The sequence below is a fragment of the Myotis nattereri genome (assembly GCF_964212035.1).
Source record: "Myotis nattereri genome assembly, chromosome: 7".
NCBI classification, from domain to species: Eukaryota; Metazoa; Chordata; class Mammalia; order Chiroptera; family Vespertilionidae; genus Myotis; species Myotis nattereri.
Window position 1 is genome coordinate 16139420 of NC_138082.1, and position 27865 is coordinate 16167284.

The 27865-nt window shown below is 40.5% G+C and overlaps 1 protein-coding gene and 1 long non-coding RNA gene across 4 annotated transcripts in view; one reads left to right on the forward strand and one right to left on the reverse strand.

Annotated features, from left to right (window-relative positions):
- LOC308522066 overlaps positions 1-15957 on the forward strand; it is a 41789-nt gene extending 25832 nt beyond the window's left edge. Inside the window, exon 3 of the long non-coding RNA XR_013996210.1 lies at positions 15923-15957. This is a non-coding gene — a long non-coding RNA (uncharacterized lncRNA). The remainder of the gene's footprint in view (positions 1-15922) is intronic.
- LANCL1 (LanC like glutathione S-transferase 1) lies at positions 34-27690 on the reverse strand. Of its 3 annotated transcripts, none has more exons than XR_013996208.1 (11): positions 27637-27690; positions 27230-27326; positions 20761-20878; positions 11324-11531; positions 8467-8602; positions 7758-7904; positions 5371-5553; positions 3650-3826; positions 3122-3194; positions 2056-2534; positions 34-787 (listed from the first exon to the last, which is right to left on the reverse strand). XR_013996208.1 is itself a non-coding variant. In XM_081095236.1 (10 exons), the coding sequence occupies exons 2-10, from the start codon at positions 27308-27310 to the stop codon at positions 2458-2460; spliced, it is 1200 nt and encodes a 399-aa protein (XP_080951362.1). In that variant the 5' UTR covers positions 27311-27326; positions 27535-27615; the 3' UTR covers positions 1103-2457. The 3 variants fall into 3 exon arrangements, 1 of the variants encoding a protein (XP_080951362.1); XR_013996209.1 differs by lacking the exon at positions 27637-27690 and adding an exon at positions 27535-27620; XM_081095236.1 differs by lacking the exons at positions 34-787; positions 27637-27690 and adding an exon at positions 27535-27615 and having other exon boundaries at positions 1103-2534.
- Positions 27691-27865: the final 175 nt, after the last annotated feature.

The following is a 27865-nucleotide window of genomic DNA, read 5'->3' on the forward strand; positions in this document are numbered from 1 at the left end:
AAGTTTTGGGGAGGTTTTTTTTTTTTTTTTTTTCACCAAAAAGAAAAATATATGAGAGAAAAATAATACAACAGAAATACAACTGAAATGATGCCTCTTCCTTTTAAAACTAAGAAAGCTAATGTAAAAGTTTCTTTCAGTTTCTATCATGGTCTTAGTTTATAGCCTTTGCCTAAGTTAAAATCCTATCAACTTTCTCAGCTCTTATGCATAAACATTAAAAAACAACACAAATCCTGCCAGTTTTGTAAGTCCTAAAAAGAAAAAAAAGGGTACTTGAATTGTGTTTATATTGATGAATTTGATAATGGATGACAATAGCCAGATTGTAATTCAAGTATTAATAAGAATCTTATTCAAAATATTATTTTCCCTGCCTTGAAGTCTTCCTGGGGTTTAAATTGACTAAGATGTTTGGAGAAGCACTGTGATCAAGTCTCTGGCTAAGAAATTATGTTTTGTTGTTATTCCTTTAGTAACTATAATTGCTAAAAGTACAGGCACAGTAGAGTAAGATATTTAACTAAACCAAGTGGGTTTTATTCCTTCCAGTTAGACACCCAGCCAAGGCAAATTAGCTTTCCTGTGGATGCTGACACCCCCGCTGAAACGTTCCTGGGAAGGGAGAGCTTGCACATGGCTCTCAGCAGCACTTGAGAAACCCAAGAGGCACAGGTTGTCCGCGAATAGCACAAGTCACAGAGGACAAGCGAATCCTAGGACTTGAGTAGTAGGCTGTTTTTTAGATCCTGTTGTCAGTAGCCTTTAAAGCAGGGGTGGGGAACATCTGGCCCATATAAGGCCCACGCTATCATTTGGTCTGGCCCTGCCAAGGCATTAGGGGTGAGTTAATTAAATGTTTGATCAAATATAGCAGGCTAATTTTTAGGTTGATAATTCTGTTTGGCCTGCAAATGGTGTTATACATATCCAAATGGCCCTTGGCAGAAAAAAGGTTCCCCACCCCTGTTTAAAGGCTTAGACAATTTCTAATAATATTAGCTATTTTGGTGCTTTGTGGAAAACAATAGGGGACTGCAGGAACCAACACACATTCAGTGGGGTTTTGGCTCAAACTTCCAATAAAAAATAGCATGTTTTTATGACTGGGAGAGCTGTGAGATAGGCACATTTAAAACTTTTAGACCCTGTTTTTTTAAAGCTGCAAATGTTCTAAAATTAGTCAAAACATAGAATACGACAAGCTTGAGAAAGGCAGCAATGGAAGGAGGAGTAGAAGCTGATGAGTCAAAACATTTGTACAGACTTGAAGCACCAGGGATTCTGCATCTACTATATAAATACCCTATTCTGAGGGCTCAGAAATTGATGAATATAAAGCCTAACATATGCAAAAAGGCAGGATCCATTTGTTCTAAGCATGATCACTGGATTTATAGCAAAAGCTTAGTGTTTTGTTTTTTTCAAGCTAATGGCTATACACACAGCACCCCTCCCTCCTTTTAAATAGAATTAGAATGCTTTACTACTTAGTGAAAAGACCTACATCCAGATAGGTTGCTAGGAAGAGAAATGTGGCTCATATCAAACAGCCAGATGAAAGCAAAGTCACTGCCAAGCAAGTGAAACAAATCAAAGTTTAGAAGGTCAGTGGGACAGGGTGGACTCAAGTCCTCAGTTACAACATAGTCACAGCCTGAACACTGGTTTCCTGATCTTATACTAATTCTGGAGAACGAACAAATTTAAATAAATAGTTACAAACTGCACTAGCTTACTTTAGAAAAATAACACACAATAAGCTCTTATTGTTAGCTTATCTAGAACTAACCTTCAAAGCATTTTCACCACTAGAGCCTGGATGCTTTCCTAACAAAAAGGGGCAAATGTCAGAGTATGCTGATCTCTAGTTTAAATTAACATTGTGAATTTAAAAAATGGCATTTAGGTCGCTAGAGCAGTTTTTAACTCCTGCAATTTTTGTCCTGGAAGCACAGAGTTATATTTTTGTTCCCTTTCATAATCAGCCTTATAGAGAAAAGCAAAGTCATAAAACTGAACTGTTGGAGGAAAAATACTAAAGAGCAGAGGTACAGGGCAATGTCCAACAATAATCATATATTTATCTGTTATCTACATTCAGTTTCTTTTAACCATTTTTAGAACAGTAACAGACAATTATATTCATAAGCTTAAATAAGAGCAAGACTTCCTCCAAGTTATAAAATATATATACATATATGCCCTCAAAATATTATACATATCACCCAGCTTCCTTTTTGGAAGAAAGTGAAGTTAAAGTTAAAGGATTTCCTTGGATATTTTAAAATAAAATAAATGATAAAAAAAGGAAGTGAACTAAAGACAAATTCTGGAAAAAAAATCAACTAAACCAAGTACACAGTTTGACTGTTTCATTGAAAAGCACTGACAGCATTTCGCTCAGGCCTGATATACAGGAAGGGTCATGCATGAGTTGCAGGGCAGGCTGTCCTTTTATAGCTCAAATGCAGGAAACCGGGCTTTCGAGGGCACGAGGAGATCAGCCAGGAAATATATTGTCCCAGCCATTCCTGAAGGGAGAGAAAGAGGAAAGTTAATATACCAAACGACTCCATTTTAGAGAGTGGCTTTATTTTGCAGCTACAACGTTACGATATTAATGGCAATGATTTAAATGAAGTAGGCATCTGTCTATATTTACGTTCCTTGCAGTTCAGTATTAGAGGAGATCACCAGTGAGGTGTTCAGCCGCTTCATCCAGGGGAAGACAGGAGGGAGCGTGGAGCCAGACAAGTTCAAGGCACAGCCCTGCCATTGGTTGTGTGAGCACTGAGGGTCCCCTACCTGTCTTCACATCTGTGACGTGCGGGTAATGCCTGTATGTTTTCGCTGAGATTTATGACGCCATCTGCATAATGCCTAGCACGTGCCTGGCTCCATAATGGTAGTCATCACTATGACTATTAGTATAAGGATTGTGCTAGTCCACGTGCTCACTGATTTTTAATACTGAGCTGTTGTACTAGGAAATAAGGAAGTAGTTTAATAAATGATTGTAAAATTAACTTGTTGACAAAACTCTGATTGAAATACATTAACTAGCAAGCAGAGCAGTGGATGCTGACATTATAAGGCAAAAAGTCATGTGGGAAAATACCTTCAAAGAGGGAGAAGGGGGTGTCTGGTGTTCTGCATCCATGATCTCCATAATCTAAGCACCATTCAGCAAACTAAAAATGAGACCAAGTTAAATTACTGCTGTGATTTCTTCCAGAGACCCCCACAATTTGATAGACATTGCCCATAAGAATTATTCTAAAAAGTAAAAAACTATCTTCAAGGCAGAGAAAAGGAGTTAATGCAGAGAAATGCATGGCCTGAAAGAGTGTGAAACATGAAGGGAATTTAATAAGCTATCTGAGCCCTACATCTCCAAGGTTAGCATAGAAGAAACGAAGGAATGACACCACCTACATCTTTCTTTTTCTCTCAGAAATGCTGCTGAATAGAATTATGTCCTTTTAAAAGAAAGATAATTCCACTGAATGGTTTTGAAGGTTTTTCTTAAATAATTGTATGTCCCACAGATATGGTTTAACAAATGAATGAATTAAATCAGATTAACTAGAAACCTTTCTACAGCCTCTGGGAGAAGGTGCTTTCCTTTTGGGGCTCTGACTCCTACCTTACAGGCCCTGTACAGGTACTTGGTATCCTGCGTGACGTTGTACAGCGCCAGGAAGGAATAGGCATTCCCCGCAGTGCCATGGCACAGCCCATACCCCTTCTTCAGCAACCCATGCTGCCAGATCACATCAGCACACTGATAGGCATCGTTGAGATACTGTTCCTCTTTGAATACCTGCAGAGTCAGGGAGATCGTTTTATTTTAAAGGATAGGAAAGAAAATTCTATTGGTATTCCTCCTCGACAGGAAAGATGGGGAGATGGAGGAAGGAGGGACGGAAGTGGCTTGGCAAGAAAGGATAAAGGATTTAGCTGTACAGAGATGTGGTACATCAGTGGGACAAATTACAAAACTGCTAGCTTTAAAAAAAATAACAGGCATGACTTTGTTTGCATGGCCTAAGTTTTAAGTGTGTGTGTGTGTGTGTGTGTGTGTGTGTATGTGTGTGTGTGTTATTGGTGAAGTAACATTATTTTACTTGAAACTTGCTGTTATCATTAGTCACTTCCCAAAGAACACATGCTACCTTCTTTGGTAACAATGATGCCCTTGATTAAAAGGAAGTTTCTTCACATACTGAAGGAGAAACTGTGTATATAAAGCTGATTATAAAAACTGATTTGGCTATAAAACCCTGCACTTCGTCAGAAAAATAAAGATACACCTTTACAATCTTTTGTGGACTCCTATATTAATCGAAGACTTGAGGAATATTCTGATTAGACATTTTAATTATCTCATTGCAAACTAAACGATCTTAAACATAAAGGCATTTTTAAAAGATTTCCCAAGTTTCTAAAAGTAAAATTTGATATACTAAAAGCTTACTTAGATTATGAGATACCAATCTGTAGATTTGTAATTTATGTTTTCAATGTTCATGGATGCATGCTATAGTTTAGATCAGGGGTGGGCAAACTTTTTGACTTGAGGGCCACAATGGGTTCTTAAACTGGACCGGAGGGCCGGAACAAAAGCATGGATGGAGTGTTTGTGTGAACTAATATAAATTCAAAGTAAACATCATTACATAAAAGGGTACGGTCTTTTTTTTTTTTTTTAGTTTTATTCATTTCAAACGGGCCGGATCCGGCCCGCGGGCCGTAGTTTGCCCACGGAGGGTTTAGATCCTAAGTTCACTCTATTGCATGGCTGAATACTATTCCACTGTAGGCAGATACCACATTTTGTCTATCCACTCATCTGCTGATGGATACTTGGAATTATTTCTACCTTTTGGCTGTTGTGAATAATGCTGCTGTGGAACACAGGCGTACAAGTGTGTCTGGATCCTTGATTTTAAATACCTAGGAGTGGAATTGCTGGATCAAATGTTAAGTCTAACTTTAATTTTTTGAGGAACTGCCAACTGTTTTCTCCAGCAGTGGCACCATTTTCCATTCCCATCAGCAATGTGTGAGGCGGATTCATTCTATTTTTCCATCGAGTTCCTGCGGACTCATCATGGCTCTGCAACTGAGGCTATACTCTTGGCTACTCTAGTTGTCAGGGAAGCAGTCTCCTGCTCTGTGAAATAATGTCTGCTCTGGTGCAGACAGACACTGTGAGAATGAGTTATAATCCATTTAGCAACGGTGAGCTTAGGTCTAACAAGTGATTTATCTATTGCTCCTTTAAAGATTATGCATAAAACTAATTTTAAATTTTAGAATTTTATATTTTCCAATTTATTTCTAGAAGGAGAAAATTCACAGTACCTTATAGGCCTGGAGGAGCATGTAGATGACCCCAGGGGCACCGTGACACCAGTGGACCAGCAGATCCCGAGTGTCGCCCACACAAGGAGGGTAATTGCCGGAAGGGAACTTCAGCTGGCAGACATAGTTTACACTAGGCTTGACCAAGCTGTGTAGGATGGCAGGGCTCACTTGAAGGCAGGGCTAGGAGTGAGAAAGGGAATTATTAGTTCTGCTGAAGCAAACAGATCTTCCTGAGCCTCAGGAATGAGTTTTAAACCAGAAAGAAAACATGACCAGAAGGAACTGGAAATTTTGGATTCCATCCAATTATTTTGCCTACTGGAACAAATTAAACTAGGCTATCAGTCAACTCTTTGGCCTTATGTCCATATTATTTTTCAATTTTTGTTATCTTACATACATGTAAATAACTTTCCTAAGTCAATGCTTGAGAGGGTGAGTGTAAGAGAAGTTTGAACTCCTTCAGCATACATGAAAGCCCAGAAAGAGATCCACAAAGAAAACTTTATTACATTCAGATGTTTCCAATGGAGAAGGGTACGAACAAGTTAGGAGGCCTGGAACCTAGATTCCAAACTGCTGTGTGACTCTGGACCAAGCCTTTCTGCCAGAGCATTCGGGACGGACACTTACGCAGGGTGATTCTGATACAACAATGTACAGATTTATAGGACACACTGAAATAGAGCACATGAGTCTCCATTTTTGATATAATTTTTAGTTTCTCTTTTTGATTCAAAGCACTGCTCACTTCTTTAAATTACAAATTCCAAGTGTTGTCTTTGCCAGGTAGGGGGTGAGTTTGTGGGACTGAGGGGGGGCAGTGGCGTGAAGCACAGGCAGGAGACTGTGGTGGCAGGGAATTAGGCCACACGGATGACAAGGCTTTCAGACACTGAACCTGCACTGAGTTCCTTAGAGCACATGTAGATTGCACTTTATCCAAAGAATACTGTTCAAATTCAACTTAAAATACTAGTGTAGAATGAATGGATTCTCCTCAAATTTGCAGGAATTATCCAAAATGGCCAACACATACATTGCTTTATGCTGATACATAGGCACCTCCTGGAATGAACTTTTACAGGATTAAAAATGAAATCATTTAAAATAGCTAACGATCTGCCAATGGAAAACTCAGTAGCTGGGTTTCCAGATTTCTTACTACAGAGCTAAGGAGGTAGAGGGTAAGATGCTCCTGATGATCTACTTCAATGAAAGGTCATGTGGCTGTTCAGTCACTGACACGTGTGACTCAACTCACCTCGAAACTTCAGAAGACATGAACTCTCCTTTCCTGAAAACTTTTAAGAGTTATATTTGTTTTTGGAAATAGAGCAATAATAAGGGGATTTAAGTCTATAAAAAAGTCAGAAAATAAAGGAATTTAAGTCTAAACTGTCAAAATCCCTAATTATAAAACTCTAATTGAGAAGTGTAGAATAAATACAACAGTTGGTCTCCTATTGCCACTAACCCTCAAAGTGTGACTCTGCATTTAAAAGCAATAATAACCTTGTGTTTTCCAGCATCACTGTCATTGTTTAGTTATGGGGAGAAGGCAGGTCTGGCATTGATTTTGCATTATTATAGCCAGCTACTCAACCAGTAAGTAGCATGTATGTCTAAGCACTCATGTTGAACATATTAATGAAACACTTTCTTTATGCCACATTGTACTTTGGGAAGGTGAGGGGGACGCCTTTGCTACCATTAAAAATCAATTTTCTTTAGCCATAAATTCTTATTCACAAGTGCCAATTTCTCCTTAAAGAGAGTTAAATAAGCCCCCAGAAATGATTCTCCCATGAGCAGTCCCCTTCTGACCTCGCCCCTCCGATTATGCTGGCTGCAGTAAATTCTATTTGTCCTTAGTCTATTTGACTTTGGCTGATGTCCCACAACAGTATTTGATCTAAATAAAGAATGGTTAAGCATAGCCTATTCAGCTATTTCCCGGGTAGGTTAAACAAAATCCACTGGAAAGGCTCCTTAGCTTTGCTTTTTAAGTGAGCCTTAGGCAACACGTGCTCATTTGTTTTCTACTGATTTTGGTCTTACTTCTGGAATTTGTTCCAATGGGTTGTGCCTTACAATGTGAAATAATAATAAGTATAGGTCAAAACACTTTAGTCTAGACAAGTGGACCTAGGCAAGTATGGTCATCCACAAATCAAACATCATCTGAAGGCACAGCGCCTTTTATGTTTATCCACTTGAAATGCCCCTTGGCAAATATTAATCTTGTTGTTCAGGCCAGGTCATTACAAGGAGGGTGATGCAGGAGTCGACAGAATGAAAAATGGAGCTGGAGCCCCTGTCTTCTGACCTTGTCAGTCAAGTCAGGAAGCACCTGTTAAAGTGTCACCACCATCCCCTCTCACCTGCATCAGGAAGTAGTAAATCCCTGCCAGGCCATGAGCAGCCCCCACATAATATTCTTGGTACCACTCATACATCAGCGGAGTCTTTGCTGTGAAGTTTCTCTTTCTAGCTAGGTTTTCTCCAGATGTTAAGACTGTTTCACAAACCTACAGAGAAAAAACCAACCAAAATAATGAGAATTACAGTAAAAACCCTGCTGGTGGAGGTCAGAACCTGTTTGAATAGCTTAGATTCTGGGGAACATGGCGAATTAGACACCAACTTAGGCCATGGAAGGGCAGTTAACTCAGCTCTCAGAGAGCAGGTCTGACTATATTCTGTCGGGTAGGAGAGGGTATGGAAGATCTTGAACTCTTTTCACGACAGCTTACAAGGATGCACTTGTCAAAGGAATGCATAACTCCTCGGGCACCAAAGGAGTTACTTGCACCCGGAAGCTGAAACCTGCCCTCATCTTCTTGGAAAGGGCCTCTAACTCTCACATGGCCAGACGTCTTACTGAGTCACTCTCCCCAGCGTTTCCAATAGAACTCAGCATGTAGCTATTGTGTTTTTTTTTTTTTGTTTTTTTTTTTTAATCATGCCCGACCTCCAGAGGTCAAGATATACCTTCCAGCTACTTGGGAGGTGCTAACTGGAGGAATAAAGCCAATAGGTTAGGTAGACGTTAAGTTTAAAAAAACTCCAAAAAGCACAAAAACATGGTACCTGCTGAATGTGGCGTTGAGGAATCTTTTCTACTCCAAAGTTCCTGTTCACAAAGAGAAGAGCGTAGATGTAGCCCACTCGTCCATAGAGCATTTCATTTGGAGCGTGGGGATCAACTTTATTTAGGTGAATTAGCCTGGGAAGAAAAATACATGCTTGAGATAATTTGAAAGGAATTAGGTAGTGGTATATACCAAAAATCGTACCTTTAAAAAACACACATGAATATATTTATTATATTTAAAACATTTTTAATATATAGTTATAATTAATATGTATGTTGTTTTACATTAATATTAGTGGGCTGGGCCAGAGCACCAACGATAGTCAGGATTCAAAGATTAACCCGTAACTAAATTTCTTTTCTTCAGTTCACAGTGGAACTGTCGAACAAGATACTCAAAGAAGGAAATAATACAGGAGTAGGGCTGAGGCCACCTGGAGCCTCCCTAGCTCCTCAACGGAGGCCTGCCCTGAGACTAGCAGCTGGGGTCAGAGAGGCTGAGACTGCTGGCTGTTAGGGAATTCTGCCTGGAGAAAGAACGAAGTCAACACTCAAAGCACCTTCTATTTCTGTAAAATGAAATGTACAAGTGAAGGAAAAAATCATTGTCTGTCCCCTCCCAACGCCTCCCACCACTTCCACAGGCCTGTGGTCTGACAAGGGGAGCACACAATGTAAAGTGAAGAAGACGTTTTTATAACCAGAATGAGATGATTTTGGTGACTGAAAGGGGACAACAGTTGTGAAACAGACTGAGAACAAGTTATGAAAGGGTCCTTAAGTGAACTTACTCCCCAGCAAGAAAGAGGGGTTTGAAAAGTACGGCTGCTTGCAGTTACTGACAAAGCTAAGCGCTTCCACATTATATTTCAACAAATGGACGTATTTCAATCAAACTGTTCAAATATGCAAATGATGGCTCATGCACTCTTTTTCTTCTATAAATACAGGCATTAAACTCACAGTGGAACGAACAGTGGTTATCTTAGGTACAGAGACACAGTGGCAAGAGATTGCTTTTGATTTTTTTGTTTTGTTTTTTCCCAATGTCAACATGGTCATCTGGAAGGTAGAATTATGGGCTATTTGTTTCCTACTTCAGTTTCATACACACACACTCCTAATATTTAAAGAATTTAAAAACATTTAATAAAAATTCTTTTTTAAAAATGTCTAACTGGCAGCTTAATAACATTGAGACCTTAAGAAAATAAAATCTGTTTACTAGATATGAATTCACCTGTTGTAGTAAACAGAATAAATGTGTCAGAGTCTTGATAAGAATTTATTATCAAGTTTTTATGTAACTGTATCAAATTGTATAGAGTTTGGATATAAGAAAGCACTTTTGATTTACTTTTGCAAAGAAGATTAAGAATCTATTCAAAAAGAGAAATTACCATGAACTTTTTAATCAATCACTACACTGTGGAAGTTACTCAGAATTAATTATTAATTATTGCATTAACTCCAATGATGTTTTGATCTAAATAAAATATGTTTGAACCACTATATTAGAAAACAGTTTTATTTGCCATCATTATGACCTGCATTACCACTAGGTGGCAATATATAATTAGCATTCCAATTATTTTGCAGCCAAACTTTTTTGCATTTGGGAAGTTTAAAGTAGGTAGCAAATATCTTCACGAATCTTTTAAAATAAAGTATTGCTCAGAGTATCTCCTTAAAACAATACAGTTTAAGGTAAAAAAGTAAGTATTCCATTCTTTTCTGGATTTGAATTCACATAATTAAAATTCATTAGTGTGTCTGAACATTATTAAAGGTAGGACTTTTACAGTAAACAGAATAAATGTGTCAGAGTCTTGATAAGAATTTATTATCAAAGTTGCCAGGAGTTAGGGAGGAGGGAAGAGGAATGAATAGGCAGAGCACAGAGGATTGTAGGGCAGTGAAACTACTCTGACTGATACTATAATGATGGAAACATGTCATACATTTGTCCAACCCATAGAAGGTACAACACTAAGAGTGAACTGTAATGTAAACTGTGGACTTCAGAGACTATGATGTATCAGTGTGGGTTCATCGGTAACAACAAGTGCACCACTCTGATGGGGAATGTTGATAATGGGGGAGGCTGTGCATGTGTGGGGGACAGGCGGCACATGGGGAATCTATTTACCTTTCAATTTTGCTGTGAATTGAAAACTACTCTAAAAAGTAAAGTCTATTAAACAACTAAACCAAACAATAAAACCTTCGCTGGAAATGTAACTCTCTGGATGTTAGCATGCTCAGTGGGAAGCTACCATGCATGCAGAGTTGCATGGCAGTCAGATTTCTTAGCAGAATTCTGAAAGAGTGTTCATTAAACTCTAATAAGGCAAAAATTGTAATTTATTAGTACAAAAGTTTGGTAATTCTTCATAATTCACCACCTTCAATGGACTGCCCTGACTTACATTAAAAATAAAAGGCTGGATTTGCATATCATTTGTCCTTAAAAAAAGCAGTTTTGCATCACTTTGTATATCCTTAGGGGCCTTTCTCAACCCACCACAGGAAGTGAGCTGCATTTTTTCAAAGTATTGATCTTGGATAGCACATTGGGTTAGTAATCATATAAGTAGGCTTTTGATCATTATTGTTACTGAAACTGATGTTTGACCTGTATTGTGTCAGTGTTATTATATCTTGCAATAAAGTAGGGATAATGGTTGTTTCTTAACTATAACATAAGAAAAATGTCAGAATTGATCAAATGATAGTGCTAAGATTTGTTGCTGAGAGGAAAGTAAATTCACTAAAATGTTCTTTTATAACACGTAGAATTAATTAATGCATAATAACAGGTAGTTAAAAATCCGTTAAGAGAGCCATGATTACCGGGTGATGCAATCTTCTGCCTGTTTCTCATTGTTCATCTTGTGATACACCACAGCGGCAACAGCCAGCGGGCCTGCATCCCCACAAAGGAAGGTGATGGAACGCTTGGACAAACAGTTCAGACTTTGCTTTACGTAGCTATGTGCCATCTGGAGGTAGGCAGGGTCCCCGAACACGTCATAGAGATGTAAGTAAAGCACAGCAATACCTGAAAAGCAAAAGGAAAACAATGTAAACATGAGGAAAGGGCAGCTGGCTGTATTATTTTGGTGTGCTGCCTCCTCAGCAGTGTTGATTTTGACAAGCTGTAATAAATATGTAAACTATCCGGTTGTTCAGATGACCTCAGTTCTAGACTCAGCTTTATTACCAAGCAGCTCTTAGAGCAGACACAGGCAAACACTTCATTGTTCTAAGTTTCCTCATCATTATAACTCTAGATTATAGGAACTCTAAGATTCTCTACGAACTCTAAATCTAAGTTTATTATTAATCTTTGTTGCACTCTAGCTATTGTATTAATGTAGTCTTCATGATTAAATGATAGGTTATGAAAACTATGGTTCCAAATAAACAGTCACTTATTTATTTAACAAATAATAATTTACTTAATAATAAACAAGAAATGTTTGTTCATGTGAGCTAAAGAAATCCAAAGGTTAGGAAATGAAAATTCAATTTCTCTTATATCTATAAGCATTTTTTTTTTCCATGAGAAGATGGTAGAGTAACCAAATTCCCTACCCCAGTATCATTCCAGGCAGGGATTACAAGAAAACTAAGTTGAGAAATGAATTAAATTCCTTTGTATTTTTTTCTCTCTGTTGAGAATCTAACTTCTTTAGGAACTATATTGTAAAAGTTGCCAAGGACTTTAGCTTTGGGCCTTTATTGGCTTCCTATCCTACCCTTGAAGCCCTGTATGAAACTGTGCAGTTTTCTGTATGTCCCTATTCCAAATACCTGTCACAGCAGAGAGAGCCTCCCTCTGAAGACTCCTGGTCTCAGGGCAGACTCAAAGATGTGGCACAGGGAGCCTGCCTTCAGCATTTCTATAAACTCATTTTTCTCCTTAAAGTACATTTTCCATCTCATTTACCATTTATAAAAGATAGAGAGCTTCTGTTTAAATCTAAATTAATAGAGCCAATCTCTTCACAAATTTCAATGCAGTAAAAATGCAGTCTGCAAAATTACTTTTCACTGTACTGAGGACAATTTTAAATTTAGGTAGTTTTCTCATTTTGCATGGGTAATCTCCAAAGCTTTGTGCTACAGACAATTCAATTTCACATGTATATTAAGACCAAATTTTCATTTCCTGCCAAAGTTAATAACGTTGTCTGCTCTTTTAAAGTGGCTTGGCATTAGTAATTCCACAAGCTGAGATGATCAGATGTACCAATGCTTAAGGTTTATAGATGTAAGTGTGCAAAACCCCAAATGTGGGTAAGAAAAGAAATCTCCTTTTCACAAATGATCAATGTCAAGAGCTTCTTCTAGAATTAGGTTCTTAATGGGCTTCATCTCATCCACACCAGGCATCTGCAGGCAATCTGTTTAAATTGTTACCCTTTCATTTTGCCCTCCTATTCCCATCGCTGCCTGAACTCCCTTAATTAAGTTATGTAAGCACCAAAGCCAGATAATGACATGACTGAGATCTGAGAAAATAAAAAGTGATTAAATACAAGCCCAATGATTGCTTTCCTTTGCAGACCTTTCTCTCATTATCAACAATTCCTCTTGGCCTAAGTATTTAACAAACAAAGCCCATGAAGTTTTGCAATTGTAAGGTTTGATGTATTTCTCATGAAAAGAGGGTAATCACTTCTCAAGTCTCACAGTATTTCATTTAAATAAAATATTTTGTTTTTTTTTCTTTCTGATCAACAGAGCCAGCCTCTGGGATTTCAGGTTCTATTTCTCTCCTTCTCATTCTGGGCATCAGTGTCCGCTTATTTTGATTAGGCAATCTCATCCAGGTTGCAATTTATGGTGTCTACCTTCCTTGTCACAAAACACCTAAGGATTAAAGGGTTTCAAGTGAGGGGTGCTGTGGCCAATTAGAAAAATGTCTGGAACAAGCTTATTATATTTAGTCTAGGTCAGAAAAATTAGATAAAATGCCTAAGTCAAAGACAATGCCTCATCAGTATTTTATACCCCAGATGCACTAATTTAATCCTGGTCGTGTAGCTAAGTTGGTTAGAGCATCATCTTGATAGCCCAACTTTGTGGGTTTGATGCTGGTCAGGGCACATACAAGAAACAACCAATGAGTGCATAAATAAGTGGAACAACAAATCAGTGTTTCTCTCTCTCAAATCAATCAACACATTTAAAAAAATTAAAATAAATAGAAAAAAATGGAGGAACTACTTGTGGCCAAATGTCTTAAATCTGATTCTTACAATTTTCCAACCACTGAAAATATTCATGTAGGAAAAACTCATCCAGTCCTTCTATATACTAACAGCTCTGGAATCAGCCTAGGCTTTAAAAGACTCTTTTCTAATGTAATTTATCAAAATAAATACAGTATGTTTTTTATGGAAGAAATTAAATACTAGTAGTAATGCCTGGCTTAATATACATATGCAGTCTCATGCCCCACTCTATTCCTGCCTCCCAGAGGCAATCACTTTCAATAATATTAGTCATTTCCTCTAGTATCTGCCTCCATATTTCTAATAATAATATGCTTATGTGCTATCGCATCATTTCTCTTTATCAAATATTTTGACTCACAATCCATTTTGGAAGATGAGACTATGATAGCTGCTAAGTGGTCCCCCAAAATGTACCTCCCTTTCCTTCAACAATAATGGCCTGGATTTTAGCTAGGCACAGGGCTGCCCATAACAGTCTTCTTTACAGCTGACCAAGTGAGACATAGTGGAAGTAATGGGGATAATTTCAGAAAATGTTCTTGAATGGAGGGACTTGCCATTTTTTTCCTCCTGACTGGAATACACTTTGTACGGTGTACCTAAAGCAGTCATTAGACCATGAAGTAGCAGCTCTGTGATGAGGAGGGTAAAGCACCAATATCAAAGCAGCTTAAATCCTGAAGGACTGTGAAGCTGTCCTGGATTGCCTTTATACAAAAGAAAGACATTCTGTCGTGTTAAAGCCACAGCTCCTTTAGGTGTAGCCCCACATGCTGGTAAGCCTAATGCTGAAGGATACAGCTCTTTTTGAAGCTGGGGAGTGAGGCAGGAGGTAAATCACATCATCTGTCTGGAAGGTAAAATCAATGGAACCTGGTGGGGAATGCCTGAGAGGGAGATACCAAGCAGAGAGGCCAAGCAGGCAGCTGGATACTCGAGTTTGGAGTTCAGGAATGAGAGGTTGGACAAATGTCCTCCAAATGTGAGGGAAATGTGTTAACTCAAGTGGCCAACGATTCCCTGATGCATTTCAGGAGCAGCTGGAGTACAAGACTCATTAATCCAATGAAGTGGGAATTGTGTTTGATTGAAAAACAAAAAGAAACACTATGCTTCTCACCTCCTTTGTGGTCTTGAGAGGCCAGAAGAAACCCAGACATTTATTATTTTGGTCTTAGGTTCCTGGAGCCCGTTTGGTTGCTCAGAACTGTGGTGTTCAACATGCTCACCTTTACAGAAACTTAATTAAAAGTAAACAATATTTAAAATTCTTTGTTTCAGTCACACTAACTGCATTTCAAATGCTCGAAAGCCCTGTGGCTAGTGGCTGCCCTGTGTACAGCAAAGTCACCTTTCCATCCCCACAGAAAGGTCTAAGCACAGCACTGCACTGAACAGAGGGGAGATGGTATTCTGCATGAGAAGTTCAGGAAGCCTGGCACTGCCCCACAGTTCCTCCTAGAAACCTCTTCTCTTGGAAATGTTGACAACTACTTGAAAGAAAACAATATATACAGTGAAGACCAAATAAAATTTTGCGCTAATAGAAATCTATTCTGGATTTCAGTATGGAAATGAACTAGATTTTTCTCTCCTGTTTCCTTCTGTAGTTACTACTCTGGGAAGGGAGGGTAAACTGCTTAGGGATACTTCTAAATCTGCAATTTCCTTACTCAGCTATTTACCCCGTAGGACTATAAATATAGCCAGCTGTTGAGAAGTAATTAATACTGTCTTTGAATTTCTCAGGGATCATTAGTTCCATTCATCTTGACCAATCAAGACCTGGTACTCTCAAATGTATATGGAGATGATAAAAAAAACAACTCCACAGATGTAAGCACTTCTCTGTAATTGGCATTTCAGAGATTACTCCTTGACGTTATTCATTTATCTACAATCAGTCCACACTGATGTACAGATCTTTGTCATGGTACTTAAGCTCCATAAGGTATTTCCTTACAGGCCAGGGGCTTTTAAAGACTCTCTTCATGGACCCTGGTAGGAGAAATCATGTTCAGACTACACATACTGGTGGAGTTACTAGAGGTGCTCAGCTAACACCCAATAATGGGTCACAATAGTTTGAGTGACATGAAGACACTAACTCCCTAAAGGAGGGGTGATGGGTTTTTATAAGTTTCAAATGAATGGTTCACTAGCTGAAACTTTAAATGTTCATTAATTTCTATGTTTTTATTTTCAGATTTATGAAAATATGTGAAATTTCCTCTGGTTAACCCCATACAATATAATCATTGGTCCTCGGTCCGTCTAGATCAGGTTAGTACTTTATAATGTGTTATTTTAAAGCTGTTTCTCAATTTTGTGAGTGTTTGAGAGCATGCAATTCCATTTCTTCAACAAAATTATAGTTGTCATACCCAGTCGCTGTAGTTACTGTGCATAGTGTTCTGATGTGGACACTGCTGGCTGTTCAAATATTCCAGTACTACTTTAAATACAGGCAATCTGGGAGGAAACTAGTTGGGAGTCCACAGCCTTAACTTAATATTGCTCCAAAGAAAGGAGTGGAAGAGAAATTAAAGAGGGTAAGTGAGCACTCTGAAGATGTGTCTTCTTTTCTTGAGGACCTATTTGCAGAGTTGACTGTCCAATAAAAAGAGAGGTTAAAAAAAAAATAAAGAAGCCCTGGCTGGTTAGGCTCAGTTGGTTGAATGTAGTCCCAGGGACATAGAACTTGTGGGTTTGAATCCCGGTCAGGGGGAAAGCAGGATGCAGCTGATAGATGTTTCTCTCTCTCTGCCTTCCTTTCTCTCTAAAATCAATAAAAAAAATTAAAAAAAGAAGTCATGTTTCCTCCTCCTCTCAGTGCTCTGCAATGTGCTGCTTCATAATTGTAAAATTAGGAAGCGCTCCTAGTCTTTTATTCAGACTGCCGTGAGTGATAAATCCTTCAGCGCAGTACTCATGAAGAGCTGGAGCTCAGGGACCTGGCTGGGTAGACTGTTGCTCTGATGTGTGTGCTAAGGTTGCAGGGAAAGAGATGTGATTAACCAATATAAGAACTGCATTGAATTCCCATCCTTTGCCCATTCCACCTAGTTTTAAGGTACTGTTTTTAGTTTGCATAAATGGTAGCAAGAATTGTAATGGCAGAGCACTCTCCATCCATCCATCCATCCATCCATCCATCCATCCATCCACCCATCCATCCATCCATCCACCCATCCATTCAACATGTATTTATTAAGCACCAACTATGGACCTAGCCCACTGTGTTAAGTGCTGAAGTAACTGGAATGAAAATGACAAGACACAGCCCCAGTCTCTTTGGTCTGTAAAAATCTAATTGCTTAGATATGTCTTCATTCTTTCCTTCCTGCCATTTCTTCTAGTCGATCTACAAACACTCATCCTGCTCTCTGTGCCTCACCCTAGCACACTGGTGATGGCCTACCCTTACAGTTGTTCCAGCCTGTGTCTTCGCAATTTAAGATAACATCAACACCAAATAAAGTGCAGGCAGAAAGAAAGCAGGCGGCACTCTCGGTGCACTTATCTATCTAGAGGTCACTGTGAAGGGCTCTAAGAAACGCAGTGTAAATCCACACCCTGGATCCCTTCGTGTCCTACCAGCTCCTGCTGGGAGACATAGGGGCTCCTGAAGGTGAAGGACACTTGTTCAGGGCTCAGATTACACACTGAAATGCTGGCTCTGATGTAGAGCTACTTAATAAGGAGATCAAATTGCACAGAAAAGACACCTGGCCAGAGCGATTCCTTTCAAATAAGTGCTACCGGCAGAAACTAAGACCACATGCTAAAGCTGCAGCTCAAAGGCTGCACATTTGGCAGATCAGAGGAACAGCATCTTGAAATACTTTAATGACTTACATTTAGAGCGCAAGTTAATATTACTCCTGGGACTATGCTGCATATCCTCTTATTTAAAATGCTATCTAATACTTGAAAAGAGAAACTATATGCCGATCTTAGCCTCATTAACACTGTGAGTTGGTCACAGAAAATTCGGTCATGTCTTTTAGAACTAAAGCCTCTAGAGTCCTGTGTGCATTTTTTCCCCTCAAAGTGTGAGTTGATTATCATTTCCCTTAGGAATCATCACAGTTAAGAGAGAAAAATGAAATTAAATGAAGGCTAGCACTTTCCCTCATTCTCTCTTAAAGACACTAGTGCGATTAGCCATCCCTTGGGTTTACTTAACCTTTTTACCATGTTACCTGAAAGGAATCTTTTATACTCAATGTTTATTTCTAACACAAAAATACTTCATCTACTCATTTAATTTCTCACCAGTGTTTTGTGCTTTCCATTTTATAAGGAACTTTAAAGCCTTCGCCCCTTAGAATCTATAATCAAGCTGGAACAAAACCCAGAACAGCCTAATGCAGGGGTGTTATGCTCTGTAGTGATTCCCCACAGATCCCTGGACACCACCTAGGACCACTCCGGAGCTGGCCATCAGGCTTGACCTGCAGGGCCTCTGTGCCTGCTAGTTTTCCGCACTGTCTGTTACGTGCACAGATATATAGAACAGTTTTTGATGGGGCACCTAGAGAATCCAAATGCTTCCCTTGCTTCCAAAACTAGGAGCATGTACTATAAAGAACTCTTGATAATCTACCAGAAAAGGAGTAAGGCTAAAAATGAACAAAATGTTTATTGCTGGCATATGTCATATATCAATATCATGATGCATTACACTTCAATGTACTCATTTTATAAAGGAGGCTTTTGGTGATAAGCACTGAAGCTGTTTATTGCAAGTTTGATTTCAGACTTGGGTGATATTTCACATAAGATCCCCAGCAAGCCTTTTCAAATACAAGCAATTACAAGGAAAAGCTTCTGTTTTGGCCCAGTTAATTTTCTATCCTGAAACCATGCTAATATGTTAATTCAGGATTAGGGAGGAAAACACCATCTATAGAACCACAACGGAGATCTCATTTTTCCAGCTGCAAATGCCCATAATTCTCCCAGGGTTTACTTTATGTCTGATCCCTAATAACTTTTTCTTACAGACTTTTAAATAGTAAGTACTCTTGCCTGTCTAACAAGCCATTTCCAAATTCCTTTCTTTCCAAATTCCTTTAATGTTTTATTAGGGCTTATGTTTTTCTATAACACTTAAAACCGACTAGTCATTAGCCATTTCTAAAAAGTTTGTACACGAGTATCATTGTGTTGTGATTGCTTAAATTACTTCACCTGAGAGCTTATGTACAGATCTTCACTTCACTTATAAAATGCTGTAAACTCAAATGTAAAAGTGGAGTAAACACACACACACACACACACACACACACACACACACACACACTCATTTTCATTCTCTCTATAGACATCTCTCTTGGTAAAGAGCAGGAGCTCTAAAGCCAGGCTGGCTGGGCTGAATCCTAACTTTGCCACTTACTAGCTTTGTAACCAAGAACAGACCTGCAATCGCGCTCTGCTTCACTTTTCTCATCTGTGAAACGGGGCTATGAATAGTATCCATGCCATGGAGTTCTTCTGAGACTTAAGTTAGTTAATTAATGCAAAGCACTTAGATGGTGCCTGGCCTGTAATGTTAGTTATTGGCATACACGTACACAGTCTCCGGCTTCTGTCATTCAAATGTCAATCCTAGTAACATTTCATTAACAAGAATCATATTTTAATCTTTACTCTTGTCCTTCAACATTCAAATGATCACAAAACTGCATGTTGATGATCCTCATTCCTTTGGGAACCTAAATTTATTCATTATGTTTTATTATTAAAGTACTGAATTCTTGTTTTTGAATATTAATGTACAGTAATCATTTGCTAATGCTCAACCACTGCATTGTACTTGTCCTGTTTTGTAAATCCTCATAATTTTAAAATGAATAGTAGTGTTTATTAATGAGATTAACTACCAATTATGGCATACCGACAACACAGCAGATACTGAATAAATGACAACTGTTATAACTTCCATTTTGAAGCAATACTTTCATTTTATTCTCATCTTAACATTCCTTGTATTAAGCTTCTAAAATCCACAAAAATCATAAAACAAAACTGTAAGAGGGAGGAGGGCCCATGCATTCCTCATATAAGATACTAGAGGCCCGGTGCACGAAATTCGTGCATTCAGGAGGGGGGAGGGGTCCCTCAGTCTGGCCTGGGCCCTCTCACAGTCCGGGAGTCCTTGGGGGATGTCCGACTGCTGTGAGGCAAGCCTGGCTCTTGGCTGAGCAGCGCTCCCACTGTGGGAGTGCACTGACCACCAGGGGGCAGCTCCTGTGTCAAGCATCTGCCCCCTGGTGGTCAGTGTGCATCATAGCAACTGGTTGTTCCAACTTTGGGTTGGTTTGCATATTAGCCTTTTATTATATAGGATGACCTTCAATGTCCCTGAAAGATTATATATATGGTATATAAGTAACCGAGAAATGGTGAGCCATGGAACTGTGCTTTCTTCAAGATTATAAAACAGTCTTTCTGTTTCTCCACATTAGTAGACTAATTTCAGTTCTTCAACTTTTCTGCATTGGTTTCTCTCTCTTACCTTTTTGACACCTATGTGCCATTCCTTCCCAAATTTTCTCCAACCTCTCAATGATGGGTAAATCCATGAATGCAAACCAAGCAGCAAAGACTATATGGAAGGATTAGTCCACGGAATCTATGCTTTACCCTGTGTTCTGTATGGCTCCCTCTTACATGCAATTTTTATGAAAGTGCTTCTGGACATGTTTTACTTCCTGTAGATAAATTCTCCTTACCTTCACTTCACACAGTATTGTGGGACTCTTCCCACTGAAATTTCATCTCCAAATTATGTAATGCTGAACATCAATTTTTCTCTTCACAAGTTCAGCAGCCATCTACTTTTGTGGCAGGCCTGAATTTCATGAATATGCATATCCTCTCCTAAGTGCAGAGCACTGTGAAGAATCCACAAGATACCATGGCCAGGCTGAGAGCGCAGTGGTCACTCATATGCAGATGAGTCTGACTGCTCTAGACAGGTAATGCTTTGGCTCCCTCTTGCAATGCTTACACCAGCTCTCGGTCAGCACTTCATACCTGTCCAGCCAGTGTAAGCGGTGCCATCCCGATGGTCTGCTGACTTCAGGCCTCTCTCCATTTGCTGCAGAAGCTCTCGAATCTTATTGTTCAAGCGCTGTGAGAACTCAGGAGTCAGCTGTAGACATGAAGAGGAAAACAAACATCACAATAAATGGGCCACTTGACTTCTTGCACTGTAGCTATCAAAAATAGGAGGGTACTTTATTTCCACTTAGGCCACATTTTTTTCTGCCTGGGAGAACTGGACAATTACAGCAGGTCATCATTCAATGTTATTTCATTGGAACACTGATAAGGAAAAAAAAATCGATTCCTTTCAGGTCCAGTCTGCGTGGTTTGCATGTTCTCCCCACGTCTATGTGAATTTTCTCTGTAAACTCCTATTTCCTCCAACATCCCAAAGATGTGCACGTGAGGGAAGTGGCATCTACATCGTCCCCGTGTGTGTGTGTGTGTGTATGTGTGTGTGTGTGTGTATGCATGCTGCCTTGGAAGGAAGGGCATCCTGTCCAGGATGGGTTCCTGCTCTGCTCCCTGAGCTGCCAGGATAGGCTCCCCCGAACCCCGACCTTGAACCTGACTAAGTGGGTTGGAGAAGAATTATCAGACTTTTTATTAATGTATATATAGCTCACAATTATTTCAGTGTTTAAAATTAGAAGTGGTTTGGGTCTTTATTTAGAAGTTTGGTGATGTTTTTGTGACCAGAAATATGCTGTAGCGACTTAACCCTTGTTTATATCACTCAGCCTCTGGTGAAATTGGTTTCCTTATATATTGGTTTGCTTAAAGTCACAGTTAGGACTTACTATGTTTTATTCTTAAACAACAACAACGACAAAGAAATAAAACTTGAAAGTACTACTCAAGGCAGGAAATATAGTTGACCCTTGAACACACAGGTTTGAACTGTGCAGGTCCACCTTTACGTGGGTTTTTTGCACTTGACTGTGTTATTCAAGGGGCAACTCCGAGGTTGGAAATCGAGTATGGGGAGGGCTGACTGTAGTTACACTCTGATTTCCGACTGCTTGGGAGGTCGTGTCACTAACCCCCTGCACTGCTCAAGAGTGAACTGTGTTCTTGTAACTTCAGTGTTTTACATAAAGGTTTTAATTAAATACTGAAATAGGCCAAACATAAACTGGCTCACAGTCATTTCCATCTAGTAGAAATCGTCTATTAGTGAAACTAATATTTTTATTATAATAAACATCATTTTATTAAATTAACCACAAATCAGAAGACGTTTGCTGTTTTCAAGCCATTGGATTTTTAGTATTTAAGCTGCACCAATGTTAATTCCCTAAAGAAATTGGTTTTGTATTCTAAAAATGAGGATAAATATTTATAAAAATCCATTTATAAAAATAAACATCTTTTAATAGTTCGCGGTCTATAATAAGTAATAATTTGCAGGTGGACTGAAGCTCACTAAGGCTGGGGCTTCGGGGTTAGTTGCCGGGAGCCAGTCCATGCTTGCTGTTTCCAGGGACCTGGCATGTATGGCGTACTGTTCTTAATATGTTTGCTCACCTTATTGGCACTATGTGTTTTAACCAAGCTCTCTGAGAAAGGTTGTTTCCCCAGGTAGGGATTTTCCCCTGAAGTTAGGGAGGGAATAAAACCCCTCAACTAAGTGCCAGGCGGGTAATTAATCACTTTAACTATGAACAATCATGCTTAAACTACATAATCTTTACTCCCTGGAATGGAGATAAGAAACGCCCTAACCTTTGTAATAGAGATTGATAGGATTAAATCAACTGGTATAAATACAGTTGTAACAAGACAACAAGACACAGAACTTAGGAGACAGAACCTAGGCACAGAACCTACACAGAACGTTCTCTAGAGACAGAAGAACTTCGCTGGAGAGAACATGGCAAAAGATCCTGGACTGAACCTGACTACAGAAATTGGCAAGAGAACCTAGCTATAGAACCTGGCAACTGAACCTGGCTGGAGAACCTGGTCAGAACCTGGCTGGAGAACCTAACAAGGGAACTTGGCTACAGAACCTGGCTGGAGAACCTAGTGAGGGAACATGGCTACAGAACCTGGCTGGAGATCCTAAGCAGAACCTCTCTGGAGATCGAGACCAGAACTTGGCTGGAGATCCTGGCTAGGCTGCTGATCAACTGAACACTGTCTCCGTGTCATTCCTTCTTCGCCGACTCCGTCCACACCTTTGGGGACCCCTGGACCCGCTGGGGCTGGACCCCGGCATCTGGCGCCCGAACAGGGACCCCTAGGTAAGCGCCCCGCACTCGGGACGGATCGGACTCCACCGTAGGAAGAGGGTGGATAGTCTTCGCCGACTCCGTCCACACCTTTGGGAACTCCTGAAACAGGATTCCCCTAGGTAAGCCCCCCTCCCCATTGAGAACCCCCACACTCGGGACGGATAGGACTCCACCAGGGTGTTACAGACCCCCCTATAGAGGATAAGTAGGGTAAGAAGGTGGATAGAACAGAACTTAGATTGAGAAGATGTGCCATACTGAGTCCAAAGAAAGAAGACTCTGTATTGATCCTTAGATTAAGAAGATGTGCCATACTGAGTCTAAAGAAATAAGACTCTGTATTGATCTTTTAACACATATGCTTGCTAGCAGAGGAATTAAGGTTACTCCCAGTCAGATGGAACATTTTATACAAGAAATACGTCTATGCTTTTCTGAGGAAGGAAAGGTGCCCGAAAGGTAAATGTAAAGGCATGGGAGGAGGTAGGCCAAAGGAGCCTTATCCTTAACCCCACTGCAGCCTTTCCACCCCGGGAAAGTGCAGGATTGGCAAGCTCTCCCTGGGGTGATAGATCAGGACTCAGGTAATAGCGGAAAGCGCCAATCCTACTCTTAAAATGGATACAAGAGAGCATTTAGGGTTTTTCTTTTTAATGCCTGCTTTTAAAAAATAAAAAAGGGGGAATTTGCCGGGAGCCAGTCCATGCTTGCTGTTTCCAGGGACCTGGCATGTATGGCGTACTGTTCTTAATATGTTTGCTCACCTTATTGGCACTATGTGTTTTAACCAAGCTCTCTGAGAAAGGTTGTTTCCCCAGGTAGGGATTTTCCCCTGAAGTTAGGGAGGGAATAAAACCCCTCAACTAAGTGCCAGGTGGGTAATTAATCACTTTAACTATGAACAATCATGCTTAAACTACATAATCTTTACTCCCTGGAATGGAGATAAGAAACGCCCTAACCTTTGTAATAGAGATTGATAGGATTGAATCAACTGGTATAAATACAGTTGTAACAAGACAACAAGACACAGAACTTAGGAGACAGAACCTAGGCACAGAACCTACACAGAACGTTCTCTAGAGACAGAAGAACTTCGCTGGAGAGAACATGGCAAAAGATCCTGGACTGAACCTGACTACAGAAATTGGCAAGAGAACCTAGCTATAGAACCTGGCAACTGAACCTGGCTGGAGAACCTGGTCAGAACCTGGCTGGAGAACCTAACAAGGGAACTTGGCTACAGAACCTGGCTGGAGAACCTAGTGAGGGAACATGGCTACAGAACCTGGCTGGAGATCCTAAGCAGAACCTCTCTGGAGATCGAGACCAGAACTTGGCTGGAGATCCTGGCTAGGCTGCTGATCAACTGAACACTGTCTCCGTGTCATTCCTTCTTCGCCGACTCCGTCCACACCTTTGGGGACCCCTGGACCCGCTGGGGCTGGACCCCGGCAGTTAGTGACATCCATATGAAGACCCACAGATGCTGGGCAAACTGTGAGACCCACAGGATCATTATGTTATTTGTCCTAAAGGCAACGGAAAAGTATTTCAAAAGTTCTGTATACACTGAGTCATGAAGTATCTTAAAAGGTCACTTTAATGGGTCCCTCAATAATTTTAGGATTCTGATTCCCAGGCTTGTATTTCACAAAGCAGTCAAATTTCCAAACAATGTTGGGGAACATTACAAGGGTACATTTTATTTCATCATGTAAGAATTGTAAAAACAAACCTAACTGCTACCTGTTGGCATCATAATCTCATATTCTAAAAAGGACATGTTGACACTGAAAAAAGAAGGCAATATTAATAAGATATTAAGTTTTGCTTCTGAAAATCATCTCTGATAAGGCAAATCGGACTATCCACCACCTCTGGATTATTTATTCGGAAGCACCTCGATGATGCCTTATTTCACACTCTGAAGAAACCACATTGTTTGAAGGACACACTCGCATTACTTAACAATTTCTGCCAAGAGGTTAAGATTTCAAAAGTATTGAAAACACATTTAGTAAGATAAAATATAATTCAGTATTAACATAAAAGATCTATAAACCTCAACTAGATAGAAGAGCGCATCTACATGAGAACATGTCAGCTTATGTTCATAGATCATGGGTAATTGATCATCTTGCTTGCCTTACTTTAAAGGACCAAGAATAATGAGAATGCCTCAGGAAGGGAAGTTACTTTCTATTTGACACATAACTGCTCTTAATAAAGGTGACCTGCCTGAGAATATTGATTACTTGAGGCAGACCACAAAATTATTCAAACTCTAGCAATGTTTGAAAAGTCTCTAAAAGCCCCTCCCCCCATTTTTCTGATAGATGCCAGGAGACAGATCAGTTCCTTATTAACATGTGTATGTTAACAAAATAAGGCGAACAGATCTCCAGGATCTCATCCTTGGTGTTCAATGTTAAATACTTTTAGAACTTGTATGCTAGTTTCTTTTAGGGATTTGTCCAAAAACCATGTGTTACGTAATAAATTACATTGATATTTTTGGACCTGAGTTTAAATTTATTGATATTTTTTTCTCCCTTAGAAATAAGGGAGAGAAAGCACATAATTTATAAGTAGCCTAAATAGTGAGTTAAATGTTTCTGAAGGCTGTGTCATTAGGATATTTCCTTAAATGTTCTTTTTGCCAAGTTGTCATGAAACAGCATGTCTTCCTCCAACAAGATGAGACAAATACTTCAGCTTCAGGATCTGCAGAGCTAGGCAGAATTCAGGTCCAAATTGCCAAAAGGACGCCATCTACCTCAAGATAATTATAAGCAGCTTTGTTTTGGCACCTCAGTTTTGGTGTTGTAAGAATCAGATTGCCCTAGCCAGTTTGGCTCAATGGATAGAGTGTTGGCCTGAGGACTGAAGGGTCCCAGGTTCAATTCCCACATCACCGGGTTTCAGACTCGATCCCCAGTGGGGTGTGTGCAGGAGGCAGCCAATCGATGATTCTCTCTCATCATTGATGTTTCTATCTCTCTCTCCCTCTTCTTTCCTCTCTGAAATCAATAAAAATATATTTAAAAAAAATCAGATTGACTCTAGCTCCATATACACTTTGATACCCTTCTGTCCTACACCTCCTGTCCATCTCTGACCTCCCTCCTCCCAGCATGACTGGCCCAGGTTTATCTACGGATGAGTGCTTTAACGAACAAATCAACAGAACCACATAGAGTTAACTTGACAGATATGAAAAATCTAAGGCCATTATACCACATGTGAAATGCTCTCATATGACTGAGGTTAGAAGAAAGAAACTGGTAAAATTACTAAAAAAAAAAAAAAAAAAGTGTGTGCACTTATCCAATCTAACTCACTCTTAGGATTTCTCAACTAGGTATTCTATATATATATATATATATATATATATATATATATATATATATATATATAATAATTGATTTTTTACAGAGAGGAAGGGAGAGGGATAGAGAGTTAGAAACATGGATCAGCTGCCTCCTGCACACCCCCTACTGGGGATGTGCCCGTAACCAGAACTGAACCTGGGACCCTTCAGTCCGCCCGACGCTCTATCCACTGAGCCAAACCGGTCAGGGCTCAACGAGGTATTCTCAAAGGGAACTCCATTCTCTCTTCACAGTTATGTTTCCCCAAAAAGAGAAATCCCAGGCCTCCGGTAGCCCATATGCAGGTTCTCTTCTGCACAGTAGTTTGTGAGCTGCAAACCAATTTAATTTCCTGGCACTTTTCGGCTGTGGGGAACGTCCTACAAAGAGTGGGAATGGTGCAGAGGATCCCAGCGCTTTCAGTGTGAAGATGCCTTCACCACACAGCCCAGTCTCACCATCACTCCGCCCCGACTTCAGTGCACAGGGCGCCTGTGAAATGCCGCCAGGATGTCTACCTCCCTTTAAAACGCACATACAAAGGATCAAAAGTGCAAAAGCACACGGTAGGCTGCACGTCCGCCTATTTTTGGAACGTAAGATATTGATGACTGAGGTTATTTCCATCATATGAACGATTCCTTATAGATAGTCCACAGGTGAGGGCTCAAACCGTTTATGTTAGCATGCACTTTATCTCTTTGAGATAGATTTTATGTCGTCATCACCGCACTGTAGGTGGTGTTTGTTTTTAAAGGGATGCGCCTCCCTTGCGGGCAAAGCTGAGCTCCTGGCCAAACCCGGGGGCTGGAGGAGGGGATGCGGGCGGCGGCGCCCCCGACTCACCCGCCCTTCGGGATCGAAGTAGCCTTCGGCCAGGGACTTGTTATAGTCGGCGTAGGGGTTCGGGAAGGCCCTCTGCGCCATGGCGCCGGCGGCGAGCCTGCAGAACAGGGGAGAGAGCGAGCCCGGCGTCAGGGGAGGGCGGGGGCCCGGGGGCGCGGCCGGCGGCCGGGGTCCGGGCCTCACTCCCCCGCCGGGCCCTGCGCCCCCGCCCGGTCTCGGCGGCCCGAGGAGACGCTGGCCCCACGGCGGCCCGGCCGCCAGGGCGCGGCACCTCCGCGCAAAGGCCGCCAGGGCCCCGGACCCACCGCGATGCAGGGGACCCGTCGTGCACCCCACGCTCCCACGACCACGATTTGAAGTGACTGCCCCGCCGCGTCCGGCAGCCCCGCCCCGCCCCGGCCTCTCACCCCGCGGCCTGCGGACCGTAACAGAAACGGCGCTGTCCCCGCGCGCTTCCTCCCAGAGGGACCAATCAGAACCTTCGTCACTCGGGAGGCCCGCCCCCTGCTCGCTGTCAGTTCGTTAAAGAGACAGGAGTGTGATTTCTAAAGGACCGGAAGGGATTATTTAATGTCTGGGGAGCTGGAGTGGGGACATAGTTTAATGTAACGTGCACATGGGCCCAATATTTCCTAC

What these genes read in the sequence shown, in the direction of transcription:
- LANCL1 (XM_081095236.1), bottom strand. Translation starts at nt 27,310, where the DNA reads ATGGCGCAGAGGGCCTTCCCGAACCCCTACGCCGACTATAACAAGTCC. An exon ending in ACTTCGATCCCGAAGGGCGG is followed by an intron (nt 20,879 to 27,229) that starts GTGAGTCGGGGG and finishes TCATGTCTACAG; the next exon opens with CTGACTCCTGAGTTCTCACA. An exon ending in ACCTGTACAGGGCCTGTAAG is followed by an intron (nt 3,195 to 3,649) that starts GTAGGAGTCAGA and finishes TCTCATTTTTAG; the next exon opens with TTTGCTGAATGGTGCTTAGA.